The sequence below is a fragment of the Zophobas morio genome, unplaced genomic scaffold (genome assembly GCF_036711695.1).
Source record: "Zophobas morio isolate AGI-343-1 ecotype UQ-CSIRO unplaced genomic scaffold, CSIRO_AGI_Zmor_V1 ptg000002l, whole genome shotgun sequence".
Lineage (NCBI taxonomy): Eukaryota > Metazoa > Arthropoda > Insecta > Coleoptera > Tenebrionidae > Zophobas > Zophobas morio.
Genome location: NW_026972107.1, coordinates 23,607,228 through 23,624,972, shown reverse-complemented (window position 1 = coordinate 23,624,972; position 17,745 = coordinate 23,607,228). Strand labels below are relative to the sequence as shown.

At 34.6% G+C, this 17,745-nt stretch overlaps 1 protein-coding gene across 4 annotated transcripts; it reads right to left on the bottom strand.

Annotated features, from left to right (window-relative positions):
• Nucleotides 1-438: 438 nt before the first annotated feature.
• On the bottom strand, nt 439-8,989 carry LOC135131024 (ETS homologous factor-like). Of its 4 annotated transcripts, none has more exons than XM_064058553.1 (6): nt 8,890-8,989; nt 3,382-3,433; nt 3,064-3,339; nt 2,660-2,824; nt 1,656-1,851; nt 439-651 (listed from the first exon to the last, which is right to left on the bottom strand). In XM_064058553.1, exons 2-6 carry the CDS (start codon nt 3,383-3,385, stop codon nt 546-548), a joined length of 747 nt encoding a protein of 248 aa, XP_063914623.1. In that variant the 5' UTR covers nt 3,386-3,433; nt 8,890-8,989; the 3' UTR covers nt 439-545. The 4 variants fall into 4 exon arrangements, with proteins under 4 accessions (XP_063914623.1, XP_063914631.1, XP_063914609.1 ...); XM_064058561.1 differs by having other exon boundaries at nt 3,064-3,330; XM_064058539.1 differs by lacking the exon at nt 8,890-8,989 and adding an exon at nt 8,452-8,576.
• Nucleotides 8,990-17,745: the final 8,756 nt, after the last annotated feature.

Below are 17,745 nucleotides of genomic sequence, written 5' to 3'. Positions count from 1 at the left end.
GCACACAACAACTTTTCAATGCAATTTCAATGATTTTCGTATCAAAAACGAGAAGACTTTCATTAGAAGTTTTTTTATTTTTGGGGTGTACTCATCAAGACCCATTACCAGTTTTTTTTTTTTGTACATATATTTCAAAAACATCCTGTAGTGACCCTAAAAAGCGTTGTTATATAATGTCTGTCACATTTCTTTTTATATCGCACAACAGTTTCGAAATAAGCTATCAAACCTTTGAGATGAAATACTTTGTTATTAATCGTTTTTGATTATATTTTGGTGTGATACTTTGAACAACTATTATTCGCACAAAAATACTCAGTCTGATACTTCAGAGATTAGATTCACCAAAGATTTTAATATTTGTACCTACACTTATAATTTATGAAAGTAGTTAAATTTTATGTACATATCATGTGAAATAAATTGTACTTAACATTCATGAGATTTTTTATTATAAAACTTACAATGTAAAACTTATAAAACACTGATAATGCTTAACTATATTTAAATAAACCTATAGATAATTGAGTAAATATTAATGTTTAACTGATTGGAATTACATTTTTCCACCCTTTGGCTTGAGGTCCAAATTTATACACGAGCCGTTTTCCAGGAACAGGTAATAGTACTTTACTTTTGTAGTAGTATCTGAAAACCAAAGTCAAAATTAAAATTACTTCTTATATAATTTATTAGTGGTCAACTAAAAATATCATAAAAGTGGCCTTGATTTTTTGTAAACTTTGTGAAATATGTCTACAATAAAGCTAACACTAACTTTTCAATAACTCTGTCAAATGTCAACATATACAACAGTATAGAATAATAAAATAGAAAAGGGCTTTTTTTTTAGTAGGCATAATGGTTGATATATCAAGACGACAAGCCCTGATCACAAAATTTTATCATGAAATCTCCTTTGTCCTTCAGTTAAAATTTCTACAAAAATATTAACCATGTTCATGGTTATAGTAGTTACAAAAACTAGGGAATGTTGAACACGTTCGCTTTCGCAGTAGCAAATAATTTATTAACTTAAGTGACTTTCTGCACTTAATTGCTTTTTGTGCTTTATTATTGCTTTCCAAATCGAACCTTGTGTACGAAGTTGCGTATCAGAGAGGTTAATGAGGGAAACGTATATAAACAAATAAGCAGAACAAACGTTGTAAATATAGAACAAATATTGCAGAACCGTCAATAATAAACAGTGAAATAGCGGGTGTTCATTGTCTGATTTCGGTATTTAATTTCGCAAACAAAAAAATGTAAACATGACAGTGTTTATAGGTGTGTTTTAATTTATTAAAATTTGGTGTAGATGTTAGCATTGGTATTGACATTCGTCAAACGTCAAACGACAATTTATTTTTTTCCTCTAAAGTTGTTCTTTATACTTTTATTTAATGCATCAGAAGAAAAAATAAAATTTAAGGTTCGAGTAAAATAAAATCATGCATTGTAGTCAAAAAAACAAAATTCTCATTCGTCCTATAGGACCAATTATCAACACCCCATTACTGAATTATAACAACGGCATTCTTATGAAACTTAAATGCCCAGTTAGCTTTTTCATTATCTTTCCGACAAGATCTGCCAGCAGCTCATTCAGCGGAACAGAACCGGCGCAGAATTTTAGACGCTTCACTTACCTCATGGCCCTACTGAATTTCTCGTACGTCATATTTTCATTTTTCTTTCTGTTTCCCCACAAACGGGCAACTTTATTACTTTGGACGAACTTGAACGTCCCTTCTTCAAAATTTTCCCACTTTATGAGTTGTGGACAGGTTTTATTATCGCGTAACAGATGCAGTAGGAATTCCCAAAGTTTTTCTGATCGCTTCCCTAAAAAGAACGTAATGTATTGTATTACAGCTGAACTTGGTGTGGGTGTCTAGAAAATACAGACAATCAGTAAACAAAAATCGTCGGCAAAACTTTATCTGAACCTTGAACTTCAGTTTTCTTGGATTCTATTTGTTTATCGGTATCAGCGTCTGGGGATGTGTGAAAATGTTAATCAAAACGAAAACTCATGTCTAATGTTGCGAAAACACAGCACAGCAAAGCATTAAGATTTTTTAATTTTTTATATAATAATTAAACATGCTATAATAGTAGTCGTAAGTCGTGGTACTTTTTGATAGAATAAACAAGGTTATATTTAGATGAAAATAGTTATCTGACATATGATTGTAGTCTTGTAAAAACTGCATGCACAGGGGGCATGAGTAAGTAAGTACTTATACGAAATTTCAAGTGGAAATAATTTCTATAATCATTCACTATTTTATCAATCCAAATTAAGAATATTTAAGTTATCAACTTATCAATGAACGAATGTTTTCTTTTTAAAATAATAAAAGGCGTTAAAAAATAACGAAAGAAATTATGTGCATATTTTTTGCGTTACCTCTCATGTTTTGCAACGTTGTTGTCCAAACATTTGTAACTTCCTGTTTATATTTGACACCCATTATTAAATCTCTATACAGATTAAGCTAGGCAACCAAGTAAGACAAGACGATGACATAAATGTTTAAACTCTGATATTTTCTCTGATTATAAAAGTAAACCGCAATAGCCACAATTAAATCAGATTTAAAGGTCAGACGAAAATGGAAAATGGGAAATGCGTTATTACTTTACTCACCATTTTTATCTGAAAAGGGTTTGCATCTAGGCCGCCCTGGTTTCTTGCTGGATCTTGATAAAGTATCAAGACTTTCACTAGTCGAAGGTACTTTACTAAAATTACTGAAAACTGAAGAGTTTTCATTGTTGGCCTCATGGAAGTAATTATTGCCGTCGATAAAACCTAAAAATCGTCATCATGAAGTAAATCACTAATTGCTATTACGTTGACGGAAATGTTATTATCTTTGCAAAAATAAATGAGGAAACGATTTTTAGTATAACCTGCCACAACATATTTTGGTTTATCATCTAATTGAATGGATTTATAATTGTATCTGCGTCAGATAATGGCAAGTTGATAAACATCACTAATAATGAAAATATTGCGAAAGGTCGATCCAAATCTACGCTAAATCTTACATTCTGTCGGATGGCATCGAACATATTTTTCTTTTGCATCGAAAATCATTTCCCCTATGTATTGAGAATTCGATAACAGCTTGCAATTCTCTTCTGACAAATTTTTAAAAATGAAGCCAGATATACATCGAAAACGTTCGAGGTGGTTGTGGTTCACATCTGTGAACTTCATGGAAATTTCCCTTAAGATAAAGTCTAATACTTCTTGGTTTTCCCACTGATCCATTGGTTTAGGATGGGGATTTTGAATTTCGTTTATTATTCCATCTATAATATCTATTTTAAAAAATTAAACAAACTGGTGATTCATGGACTTACCCATGTCGAAGTCTGTATAATTTAAATTTTGCAAGAAATCCCAGTCTAAGACCTGTAAAGTAACACTCTATTAATAAAACGCAAATGTCAATCGTGTTGACGAACAATGTTTGTCGCCTAGCAATGCCGCTAAACTATAAACATTTATCCAGCAACAGGATCAACAGAAACTTGTCTATGAACAAAAACAGGCGACAAAGTAAATCAAAAAGAAAGAACTGTTGTTCGCAAACAATTAGCGTTCATGTTTCATGCTAGAATACATTTTAAGCGATTAAACGACAAGTTTGTTAATTAACAGTCCATTTAATTACGTTATTACATTCACATTAAATCGACCATACATAGGAGAAAAAATTTAAACTTAAATTTTTATCACACTCAAAACAAACAAAATGCGCAGAAAATTGTAACTCGTTTCCGCGTATTTTTCCCAAAATTACATTAAATCATACACTAAGATAAGATATTTAGATAACATACATATTTTTTCTATAAATAACAAGTCATGTATTTGTAATGCGAATTCATAAAAAGTATGCTATTCTTATACCTATTTAAATACGTCGTATTAATTTTGGTTACTTTAAGCAGAGGATGTCATTGAACAATTTTTACAAAAATAAAACTCTACAAACTCAAGATTTAAAAACATTCCATAAAATGCCAAAATTTCAAAATAACAACGAAACATTTCTGATTTGTTTAATCAACGGAGATGAAAGTGCCCATCGTTATTTACTGGGAAGTATATTGGGAACAAAACCACTTTTCCCTATTTCTTATATCTATTTACAGTGTAACTGTTTCGAATATCTAACATCCATTATCAGACGCAACTAAAATTTTTGTTTTACTTTCTACTTACAAATTTATAAGAGTTTCAACTTTCATATCTAGTAACAAACAGGAGAAACAGTTTTATTGAGAGCGTGCAACTGTAAGTACAAAAATTGTTGAAGATATTAGAAAATAATTTGAGAGTAGAATAAACATTTTGATAATTAAATATATTGAATTTTCATTGGAACTAATATTAATAAACATAATAATTTTAATAATCTTAAATTATTATTTTCAAAATATAACAACACGAACTTTATATTCAGTTAAAGTTCGGCGAAAAATAGTGTGGTTATGGTACTCACTTTGCGGTAAGTTTTATGAGTTCGTCACAGTAAATCCGCAAACCGTCGCCTATTATACGACTAACAAATAATGTCAACACGGCACGTGGCTTACCTAACTGTCTATGTAAAGTGTCACTGCTTGCATTTATTGAATTTTAAGGGAAATACGCTGTAAAATACTTATAAAGTCAAAGTCATAAAAACTCTATATCTTTGGGCGAACTTTACATGACAACCTTTTCGTATAAATACATTTTCAATAATGCTACGACTAGTAATGGAGAAACATGTATTCTATCTTTCTATAGTTACAAATGTTATAAAGGTATGTATTTGCAATTTGAATTTACTCGAAAAATTTTATGTCAAGTTTCCATTACTTACACTCATACCAGAAGTACTACGATCACTTTCGTCATGTTTATAAATGGACTTTATTATAAAGGTTTTCTATTTGTACCATGCTTTTAAATCAATGCGAAAAATAATAAAAATATAACACTGGGAATAGTTCCCCATAAGTATTCATTCTTTGAATCAAAATATTATGATGCAATGTTTTGTGTAATGTAAAAGAATCTGAGTTTGTGAATCGAAATAAATGATTTCTTACAATCCGTAACTGAAACATCACAATTATTTTTGTTGTTTAATTAAGTATGCGCACAAATAACAGAAATTAAACTGTATAAATATATTGTGAGATATGTTTTAAAATAAACTTTAATAAAATTGTGCCTTTTCGCGTTCGGTAGTTTATTTTTATTTTCTTTTTTATTAACGTGTACTTGTAGAAATTTAAAATTACATAACAACACAATGGATAATAGAATACAAAAGAAAAAAATAAACGTGTGAGATCTTAGGCTAGTAAGCCGCTGAAGATTTTTCAGACTTAAGACTAAGTATTATTTGCAATATTCGTTTTAATTACCAAAATAAAAGTATCGACATATAAAAATCAAAACTTAAATGATGGGTACATTGAAAACTAAATTATTCTTTTTTCTTTTAAAGCTCCGAACTGTGTGACATCCTACCTAGATTTCCAAAGTTTACAGATTGAAACATACTAATTGTTGTACAATATTTTATCAAAACTCAAAATCTAAGTCAGTAGTGATCTAATATACTCTTCACGTAAATTTTTAAAATTCATATAATATTTCCTTAATTTTTTAATTTATTTAAAGCAAATCTGCGTGCTGCCGAGTGGTTGCTATAGCGCTGTTCTGTTTACTGTTAAAATATTTCAAAAACAAAACGTGAATTTAATGAAACTGTTTTTCCGTTTATAAAAATGGGACAAAACGAGGATCTTCCAACGAAAAGGAAATGGCTGAATTTGACCTCTGAAGGGTAAAAAAGAGGATACAAGAGTAATATAGTATTGTGGGAACATTTTCTGAAAATTATCTGTTCATCGATGTATACAAAATTTTCCACACTTAAATTAATGCTAAAGGAACATAGAAACATAGATATCGGAAAATACAACCAGCTGATCACTTCCTTGAAAAGTGAATCTAGGCTGTATAAACCGAAGAAGGCAAAAATTCTAGAAAGAAAACAATGTCAGCAGTTTTTGAACACAGTGTCAGACGATGAAGATTTAATGACGAAGGTAACTATTTTTTTCTTGTATATACAGTTGCGGCCCCCCAAAAATGCACGATTTTTCGTTGTCATGGAATTTTTTGAATTTTTAAATTAATGTAAGTCTGGCTATTATCAGTGCCGCAGCATTTTTGAATAAACTAAATGCCAAATTTGACAAATTTTGTAGTTCGAGCGCCCATGATTTGAAGATACATTTACAATAGAGAAAATTATCGTGCACTTTTGGGGGGCCGCAACTGTACATAAGTGTAATATTTGTTTTGCATTTATCTAGGTTGCACTGATAATAATGGGTATTTCTGGGGCTTGTCGCTGCAGCGAACTGACAAATCTGAAGAATGAAGATTTAGAGAATAAAGGGTATATAGATTGTATATATGGGTTAAAATTCCGACTACGAACACAAAATGACAAAGGTTTTTCAATCAATGTTGCTGAAAGCTGTAGGTGATACTTGCGTTTTTTTTTTGTGCGATATGTGAATGGGAAATGCACTGTGTAGCTCAGTGACATTAAGACAATGTCAAGAATTCCTGCAAAGATCGCATCATTTTTAAAATTACAAGTGTTGTATAATGGTCACAGTATGAGGCGATCTCAGCTACTTTATTGGTCACTGCTGCTGGAAAACAACCACCATAAAGCGGCTTGGTAGATGGAGATCTACTAGTGTTGTAGAAGGTTATATAGAGGAAGCTTTATCAAATAACATTGATACAGAAAAAAGAATTCAGGGAAACACCTACAACAATCCAGAAAGATGTAGCTCCTTGTTCAACTTATACTACAGATATACGTAATTCATTTCCAATAAATACAGTGGACAATAATGTGCAGATTTTGAACAGTAATACAGGGTCGCTAGAATGTATTGAAACGGTTAAATATCTTGAGAACCAATTGTACAAATAACCTAAAAATAGATATAGAGATACAAAAAGCTGTGCTCCAATTATTAGTCAAGAAAAGTTGTTTTTACTTCATTTGTTTTCGAGATGCAAGGCCAACTTGATTTTTTTTTAATGGCACTACCATATGCATTTTTGAATACAGCTTTTTTTCTGAAGTCATTGCTATAGCGCAATCATACTTTCTTTCTGATTGAAATGGCAAAATAAATTATTTTAAATAAAAATAAATAAATAAATAAATAAATAAATAAATAGATAGATTGATAAATAAAAAAGAAAGATGACATAGCTACCTCTGAAAATAATTTTAATTTGACCTGTAAGGTGTTTCTTGTAAAAATGGTGCATTTAATATTTACCTAGACTTAGAGAATTGTTACCAAAATCCGGAATTACCAGCAGAAACTATTTCGTTTCAACAAGACGGTCCTCAACCCCATTTTGGACGTCAAGTGCAACAGTTCATTTAAGATGAAACTTGTCCTGACAGATGGGTAGGCCAAAGAAGTAGGTACTACTGAGTGGCCTGCCAGGCTATCGGATTTGAGACCTCTTGACTTTTTTTTGTGAGGCCATTTGATAAATCGCTTTTATATCAATAAACGGATTCACATTAAAGACTTACAGGAACGCATACGTAAGGAAATTGCTAGCACTCGTCGAGAAATTCTCATTAACTCACTACAAAATTTTAATCAGCGTCCTTTTTGCCGTCAGGAAGTTAATGGAGAGCATTTTGAGCACCTTTTGTAGAAAACAAAAGTTTAATTTTAGTTTCGGTTGTTGTTGGTTAACTTATTTATTGTTTAATATTAATTACAGTTAATAATAATTATTAATTTCTTTAATTATTGTTTAACAATTTATTTTGCCACTTCAGTCAGAAAGAAAGTATGATTCAATGAATTCGGAAAAAAAGCTCTATTCAAAAATGCATTAATTATATGATAGAGCCATTTAAGAAAAATCAAGCTGATGTTGCATCTCGAAAACAAATGACGTAATATACATACAACATTACTATTTATTAATTATCAAAAGTTTATAAGATAAAGATGCATTCTTCTGGCAAAAGACCTCCTTAATTAAAACAATCTTAGCAAAAAATTCTGTTTAAAATTTGAAACTACAGTATGTACTAATGTTGTGCTACATGATTAAAAGAAAAAATTGGTCTTCAAAGTGTAACACACATACAAGAATTTTCATATAAACGGTAACAAATATGTTTAAAACCTATAATTTATAGCCTTACAAATGAAATAACAGTTTTACACGAAAAAAATTTTCCATACACGGGGGAATCACGTATAAAACAAATATTTACAGTCAGCGCTTCAACCTTTAAAATCATATGTAACAGTTTACGTTAATTTTAATTACAAAGCGATTAATTATTTGTTACTTACGTTCAAATCCAAATCAGTGCACATCTCTACAACAAAAACAATAACACCGAATTCTGAGAATAGAAACCGGTAGTGTTGTTAACACATCGGATGCGAAAATAGTATAATCGTCGAACTGTGCTTTGGGCTTTTCCAAATAGTGAACGCTCGTGATAGCGGCGATTATCGTTATCTCGTGACGTGAAAGCATACAATTTTATTTAAAAAAATCTACATAATCGAATATTGCTGTAAATCTATCAGATGTGGGTGATAGATTACAAACGCTAGTATTTTTATTTTATACGTATTGCAGTTAAATATCTGAAATGTAATAGTTACATATGGGTTACCTTTACAAATTTGTCTACCTCTATTTTTGGTGTGATTTTCTTCACCGCAAATGTTTTTTATTCAAAAATTCGATTGTTAGATGCAAATTGAGACATTTGTACTTACCTAATTTTATAGAAACTCTCAATCCGGTTAGGTACGCACAATTTATTCTTGGTGTGGGAAATCCCCGTTATCACACTAACAACAAACATATGACTACTAGCTCGCAGATTTACAAATACATATCATAATAAAGTGTGCATTTTAAATAAAGGCGTCAAAACTCGACAACAATCTGGAATTTTAAAGAAAAATAATATATATAATGTAAAATTTTCGTACTTTTTAGGCATATACTTATACTTCTGGATACTATTATTTATACATTAATAACAGTCGAAGATTAATATGCACCTGCACCCATAAATCCGGCATACTACGGCAGACACGGCGTCAAAATTTCAGCTCAACTATATGCAGTTGTAGTAGATTTGAGTTTCAATTTTTCGAAACTTATTCAAAAACTAACTCTCAATGAACATAAACCGAACGATACATTCAAACGTATGTCTAAAAATTGATGTTTATAGAGAGAATAACAAACAGAGAATAATAATAATAAGAAACGATTGCTGTCGACTTTGTAAAGAAAAAACCGAAACGATTCAACACATAACTTAATTCTGTAGCATCCTGGCACAAACTGACTATAAAGCTAGACACTACAACGCAGCCAAAATCATTCACAAAGACAAGCAACAAATTTAAACTTGATCCAAGGTAGGTACTAGACCCTATTACACTTACATTTCATCTCCATTATTCCTTGAAAACACCGAATATAATATCCCACAATACTTATAATCCTACAAACAGCTAACATACCAGATATGATACTTATAAGGAAACATATCACACCAAAGTTTCAAAATATCTACAATTACCAACCGAAATGAAGGCAATGCTAAATCTTGAGAAGATTTCAATTCTACCTTCAGTTATCTCCAATGTAGATGTAGTACCAAATAGTTTAGTTGAGAATTTCAAACATTTACACTTAAATGATTCAATAATTGTCAAAATCCAAAAGACTGTTTTGTTAGGAACATCTCATATTGTCCGTAGGTTTCTCGAACTGTCTGATCATGTCAGTCAGAAGTCATGGGCAGATAAATGAGCGGATGGGGTGAGATTAGAGAATAATAGCAGACGAATTTTATGCTGTAATTCTAGGATCTCAAAGTTTTTTATTAATCTGATCAATGCATATCATTACTTGGTCTTAGTATCCGTAATGATGGAAGTCTTGCCTGACTGCCGGTCCTAACAATAAATTTGATACCTAGACTCTATAAAAACCTAGTTGAAATATACCTATCAGTTTTTACTTTCCTGGCGTAAGCTAAGCAAATATTGTAATCGAGTCCATCTGACGACTGGCTTAGTGTCATGAGCCCTAGAGTACGAAAAAATAGGTTCCCCGTTTCCTTCCGTCCGTCTGTCTGTCTGTCTGTTTGTCCGCCATCTGTGTCGATTTTTATTAGACAGATTTTCTCTGAACTACCGGACCGATTGTTGTCAAATTTTATACCTGTATTATGCATAGCATGTAGATGATAAAATGAAGTTCTACACTCTGACATATCTAAAATTTTGCCTTTTTGTGAACGCATACAAAATTGAAGTTTCTAAAATGTCATTACACGTCACTGAAAACAGTGTCGTAAAGCAGATTTTTATTATTGTAGTACCAGCTGAATCGATTGCGCTTAGGAAATATCTTGGTAGGTATTGATAACACAACATTCTGCACATATTGTAACAGCATTGAATGACAAGTACTTATGTGAAATGCTTTGTATTAATTCTTCTCGGCAGTTTAGCAAAACCCAAATTGTCAACAGTGACATACTCCAAAATGGTGTACCACACTAGTTGTTACATGTTAACACTGACATAGTTAAATTTTATACAAAACCTAATTTATTAGGCTGCGCGAATTTTTAAATTTTCAATCAGTACAACAAAATGCAGTGTCATAATTTTCAATGGCCACTAATGTACATAGTAAATGTCGTTTATGAATCCGAGTTTTTACCCGAGACATCCAGATATTTGGAAAAAAAATTAAAATTGTATAACAACATTTTGTAATTTAATTTTGAAACTGCAACTCGAATGCTTTGAAATCTTGCTGATATTTTAAAGTTATCGTGACCTTAAAAAATTAATGAATGGGTCAATTTATTTTACTGATTAAATCAGGAAGCCATTGAATCAATAAACTGTGGGCGCTGATTTACAGTTTATTAGTACCGTATATATCATAACAAACTTTATACCAAGAATAAACATTTTGTATAGTAGTAGTAGAAGTAGAAGTACAATAGGTGAGTCACTAAGCGTGCCTTCCTCGAGGTCTATTAACCGACTTCGGCAATGCGGAAGTGATGATCATTGCTGTCCGATCGCCAGCGCTATTGCAGTCGTGGCCTACAACTTCGGGAATTCTTAATAACAATTATTACTTTTTCTCGGTTTTCCTCAGTTGTACGAGTTCTCGTAGATGTTAGAATGCTTTAAAAATTAAAAATGACTCTTTAACATCACAATTTTCGTGATGATCTTGATTAGATAAACCCTGATTTGCATCAACCGCCACTGAGATCAGTGGCGGCTCGTCAGATGAGGCAAGTGAGGCGGCGCCTCACAGCATATATCTTAAGAACAGATTGAGTTAATTTGTAATTAAAAAAGAGCTTTCAATGCATTTTTAGTTACAAAAATATGTTGAAATTGCAAATCTGTAGATGATTTTTTATTTTTTACGCTTTCTGCTGACATTTTCGGTTGAATACCGTACGATTTATGCCCCTAGTTTTGTAACTGAAGCGGCCAGAACGTCGGTTCACTTGAACCAACGAAGCCCAATCGCAGACACGGATTTCCATTGCTCAGCTCCTATACCCCTATACATGCGTTCGCTCGGAACTGAGGCGATATCTTCGGTGCTTCTCGGCCATTTTCGGCGTACTCATTAAACCATTTTCCCATTTATTTTACAGAACAGAAGGGCTGCGGGGTGCGTGGGTAATTTGCATGAATGTGAATAAAAACCCACCATTGATGTTTTTGTCTCTTTCATAGGTACAGATAAGTGAAAAATGAATCCCGAGTACCATATCGTCATGTTCCTTCTTGAAAGTCCGTTTTCACGGCGAACCGAGCTAGAACGTCGGCAAATTTTGCTAAATATCGAGCAGTCAAAACCGTTCATTCATTTATTAACTTCCATTGATAACCAACAGAATCGTCAGTAAGTCTTTTAAATCAACTTGGTACGAAACTTATAAATGGCTCTGCCGTAATATTTGTACGAGGTCCCGGGATATAACGATTTAAATAATTTCATCTGATGTGCAAAGTTACATGAAAGTTCCAAAGTACACATTAAAAATTTCATGGGCCTAAAACGTTTAGAAAGGAACACAACAACTATTCCCGAACCCCTCCAAGAAAGTGCTAGTTTAAAAAAAAAAATGACTTGTGAAAACATTGTTGATTAATTGTGTTATGGGTGTTGTTATTAATATTATTTTTATTATGACCTACCAGTGACCTGGAAATGACCGGTATTCGGACAAGACTTCTATCATTACTAACTATTAAGACCAAGTAATATGCATTAATCACATTAATTTGATTATTAATATTATTATTAATGATATTGTTGTTAAACTTCTATCATCGCCTCACCACATCAGACAGTCACGAGCCGCCACTGACTGAGATTGAGACGTGGTTGAAACGGCACAGTCGGCCACCCAAAATTAACGCCTAACGTGGCGCCGTAGTTTTTAATATTTGTCTTGTTTATTGCCCCCCTGTTAAAAATGCCCAATCAAATCCAATCAAAATTATTTTGGGATCGCCCAATATAAATTAGATTGGGTACGCCCAATCAAATCCAATCTGCGAGTAGTCCGCACGCCAATGGCACAAAGAAGGTAAAAAAAGGCCACCACAATGGTCACGTGGTACGCAAGCAAACATATTATCACTATTATAGCGAACAATAAAACTTTTTTAAAAAACAACCCTTTTACGCGGGTTTAAGTGTTAATATTATCCGAGAGAAGTATATTTTTGGGAAAAAATTCTGTGTTCGACACGATAACGTTTACAGCGATAAGCATACCAAAAAAAAATTGCATAATATTTTCTACAAATTACCAACCCCAATAAGGGGGTCAACGGAGAACGTAACCACCCACTTCGATGAGAAGTCGTAAAGAAACACATTACGGAACCATTTTGCATCCTACGGCAACGATACGGACTGTAGGTGCCTCAATTTCACGTTTAAACGACGGTCACAGTGTCGCCCAATCTGGCCCAATCAAATCCAATCCCAAATTGGGGGCGCCCAATCAAATCCAATCTGCGAATAATTCGCACGCCAATCGCACAAAGAAGGTAAAAAATGACCACCACAATGGTCACGTGGTACGCAAGCAAACATATTATCACCATTATAGCGAACAATAAAACTTTTTTAAAAAACAACCCTTTTACGCGGGTTTAAGTGTTAATATTATCCGACAGGAGTATATTTTTGGGAAAAAATTCTGTGTTCGACACGATAGGATTTATGACGATAAGCATACTCAAAAAAAAATGCATAAATATTTTCCTGCGTATTAGCAACCCCCATAAGGAGGTCGACGGAGAACGTAACCACCCACTTCGATGAGAAGTCGTAAAGAAACACATTACGCAACCATTTTGCATCCTACGGCAACGATACGGACCGTAGGTGCCTCAATATTACGTTTAAACGACGGTCACAGTGTCGCCCAATCTGGCCCAATCAAATCCAATCCCAAATTGGGGACGCCCAATCAAATCCAATCTGCGAATAATTCGCACGCCAATCGCACAAAGAAGATAAAAAATGACCACCACAATGGTCACGTGGTGCGCAAGCAAACATATTATCACTATTATAGCGAACAATAAACCTTTTTTAAAAAACAACCCTTTTACGCGGGTTTAAGTGTTAATATTATCCGAGAGAAGTATATTTTTGGGAAAACATTCTGTGTTCGACACGATAACGTTTACAGCGATAAGCATACCAAAAAAAATTGCATAATATTTTCTACAAATTACCAACCCCAATAAGGGGGTCAACGGAGAACGTAACCACCCACTTCGATGAGAAGACGTAAAGAAACACATTACGCAACCATTTTGCATCCTACGGCAACGATACGGACCGCACGTGCCTCAATATTGCGTTTAAACGACGTTCACAGTGTCGCCCAATCTCGCCCAATCTGCGAATAATTCGCACGCCAATCGCACAAAGCAGGTAAAAAATGACCTCCACAATGGTCACGTGGTACGCGAGCAAACATATTATCACCATTATAGCGAACAATAAAACTTTTTTAAAAAACAACCCTTTTACGCGGGTTTAAGTGTTAATATTATCCGAGAGAAGTATATTTTTGGGAAAAAATTCTGTGTTCGACACGATAACGTTTACAGCGATAAGCATACCAAAAAAAATTGCATAATATTTTCTACAAATTACCAACCCCAATAAGGGGGTCAACGGAGAACGTAACCACCCACTTCGATGAGAAGTCGTAAAGAAACATATTACGGAACCATTTTGCATCCTACGGCAACGATACGGACCGTAGGTGCCTCAATTTCACGTTTAAACGACGGTCACAGTGTCGCCCAATCTGGCCCAATCAAATCCAATCCCAAATTGGGGGCGCCCAATCAAATCCAATCTGCGAATAATTCGCACGCCAATCGCACAAAGAAGGTAAAAAAGACCACCACAATGGTCACGTGGTACGCAAGCAAACATATTATCACCATTATAGCGAACAATAAAACTTTTTTAAAAAACAACCCTTTTACGCGGGTTTAAGTGTTAATATTATCCGACAGGAGTATATTTTTGGGAAAAAATTCTGTGTTCGACACGATAGGATTTATGACGATAAGCATACTCAAAAAAAATGCATAAATATTGTCTGCGTATTAGCAACCCCCATAAGGGGGTCGACGGAGAACGTAACCACCCACTTCGATGAGAAGTCGTAAAGAAACACATTACGCAACCATTTTGCATCCTACGGCAACGATACGGACCGTAGGTGCCTCAATTTCACGTTTAAACGACGGTCACAGTGTCGCCCAATCTGGCCCAATCAAATCCAATCCCAAATTGGGGACGCCCAATCAAATCCAATCTGCGAATAATTCGCACGCCAATCGCACAAAGAAGGTAAAAAAAGACCACCACAATGGTCACGTGGTACGCAAGCAAACATATTATCACCATTATAGCGAACAATAAAACTTTTTTAAAAAACAACCCTTTTACGCGGGTTTAAGTGTTAATATTATCCGACAGGAGTTTATTTTTGGGAAAAAATTCTGTGTTCGACACGATAGGATTTATGACGATAAGCATACTCAAAAAAAAATGCATACCTAAATATTGTCTGCGTATTAGCAACCCCCATAAGGGGGTCGACGGAGAACGTAACCACCCACTTCGATGAGAAGTCGTAAAGAAACACATTACGCAAACATTTTGCATCCTACGGCAACGATACGGACCGTAGGTGCCTCAATTTCACGTTTAAACGACGGTCACAGTGTCGCCCAATCTGGCCCAATCAAATCCAATCCCAAATTGGGGGCGCCCAATCAAATCCAATCTGCGAATAATTCGCACGCCAATCGCACAAAGAAGGTAAAAAATGACCATCACAATGGTCACGTGGTACGCAAGCAAACATATTATCACCATTATAGCGAACAATAAACCTTTTTTAAAAAACAACCCTTTTACGCGGGTTTAAGTGTTAATACTATCCGACCGGAGTACATTTTTGGGCAAAAATTCTGTGTTCGACACGATAACGTTTACATCGATAAGCATACCAAAAAATATGCATAAATATTGTCTGCGTATTAGCAACCCCCATAAGGGTGTCGACGGAGAACGTAACCACCCACTTCGATGAGAAGTCGTAAAGAAACACATTACGCAACCATTTTGCATCCTACGGCAACGATACGGACCGCACGTGCCTCAATATTACGTTTGAACGACGTTCACAGTGTCGCCCAATCTCGCCCAATCTGCGAATAATTCGCTCGCCAATCGCACAAAGCAGGTAAAAAATGACCACCACAATGGTCACGTGGTACGCAAGCAAACATATTATCACTATTATAGCGAAAAATAATTTGTTTTTAATAAACAACCCTTTTACGCGGGTTTAAGTGTTAATATTATCCGACAGGAGTATATTTTTGGGAAAAAATTCTGTGTTCGACACGATAGGATTTATGACGATAACTATACTCAAAAAAATGGCATAAATATTTTCTGCGTATTAGCAACCCTCATAAGGAGGTCGACGGAGAACGTAACCACCCACTTCGATGAGAAGTCGTAAAGAAACACATTACGCAACCATTTTGCATCCTACGGCAACGATACGGACCGTGGGTGCCTCAATATTACGTTTAAACGACGGTCACAGTGTCGCCCAATCTGGCCCAATCAAATCCAATCCCAAATTGGGGGCGCCCAATCAAATCCAATCTGCGAATAATTCGCACGCCAATCGCACAAAGAAGGTAAAAAATGACCATCACAATGGTCACGTGGTACGCAAGCAAACATATTATCACCATTATAGCGAACAATAAACCTTTTTTAAAAAACAACCCTTTTACGCGGGTTTAAGTGTTAATACTATCCGACCGGAGTACATTTTTGGGCAAAAATTCTGTGTTCGACACGATAACGTTTACAGCGATAAGCATACCAAAAAAAAATTGCATAATATTTTCTACAAATTACCAACCCCAATAAGGGGGTCAACGGAGAACGTAACCACCCACTTCGATTAGAAGTCGTAAAGAAACACATTACGGAACCATTTTGCATCCTACGGCAACGATACGGACCGTAGGTGCCTCAATTTCACGTTTAAACGACGGTCACAGTGTCGCCCAATCTGGCCCAATCAAATCCAATCCCAAATTGGGGGCGCCCAATCAAATCCAATCTGCGAATAATTCGCACGCCAATCGCACAAAGAAGGTAAAAAATGACCATCACAATGGTCACGTGGTACGCAAGCAAACATATTATCACCATTATAGCGAACAATAAACCTTTTTTAAAAAACAACCCTTTTACGCGGGTTTAAGTGTTAATACTATCCGACCGGAGTACATTTTTGGGCAAAAATTCTGTGTTCGACACGATAACGTTTACAGCGATAAGCATACCAAAAAAAAATTGCATAATATTTTCTACAAATTACCAACCCCAATAAGGGGGTCAACGGAGAACGTAACCACCCACTTCGATTAGAAGTCGTAAAGAAACACATTACGGAACCATTTTGCATCCTACGGCAACGATACGGACCGTAGGTGCCTCAATTTCACGTTTAAACGACGGTCACAGTGTCGCCCAATCTGGCCCAATCAAATCCAATCCCAAATTGGGGGCGCCCAATCAAATCCAATCTGCGAATAATTCGCACGCCAATCGCACAAAGAAGGTAAAAAAGACCACCACAATGGTCACGTGGTACGCAAGCAAACATATTATCACCATTATAGCGAACAATAAAACTTTTTTAAAAAACAACCCTTTTACGCGGGTTTAAGTGTTAATATTATCCGACAGGAGTATATTTTTGGGAAAAAATTCTGTGTTCGACACGATAGGATTTATGACGATAAGCATACTCAAAAAAAATGCATAAATATTGTCTGCGTATTAGCAACCCCCATAAGGGGGTCGACGGAGAACGTAACCACCCACTTCGATGAGAAGTCGTAAAGAAACACATTACGCAACCATTTTGCATCCTACGGCAACGATACGGACCGTAGGTGCCTCAATTTCACGTTTAAACG

Excerpts from the sequence above, each read along its gene's own strand:
- LOC135131024 (XM_064058539.1), bottom strand. The coding sequence starts at position 8,475 with ATGTGCACTGATTTGGATTTGAAC. Across the intron at positions 2,825-3,063 it reads TCGATGCCATCCGACAGAAT|GTTTTATCGACGGCAATAAT; the intron begins GTAAGATTTAGC and ends GACGATTTTTAG. Across the intron at positions 652-1,655 it reads AAATTCAGTAGGGCCATGAG|ATACTACTACAAAAGTAAAG; the intron begins GTAAGTGAAGCG and ends TTTGGTTTTCAG.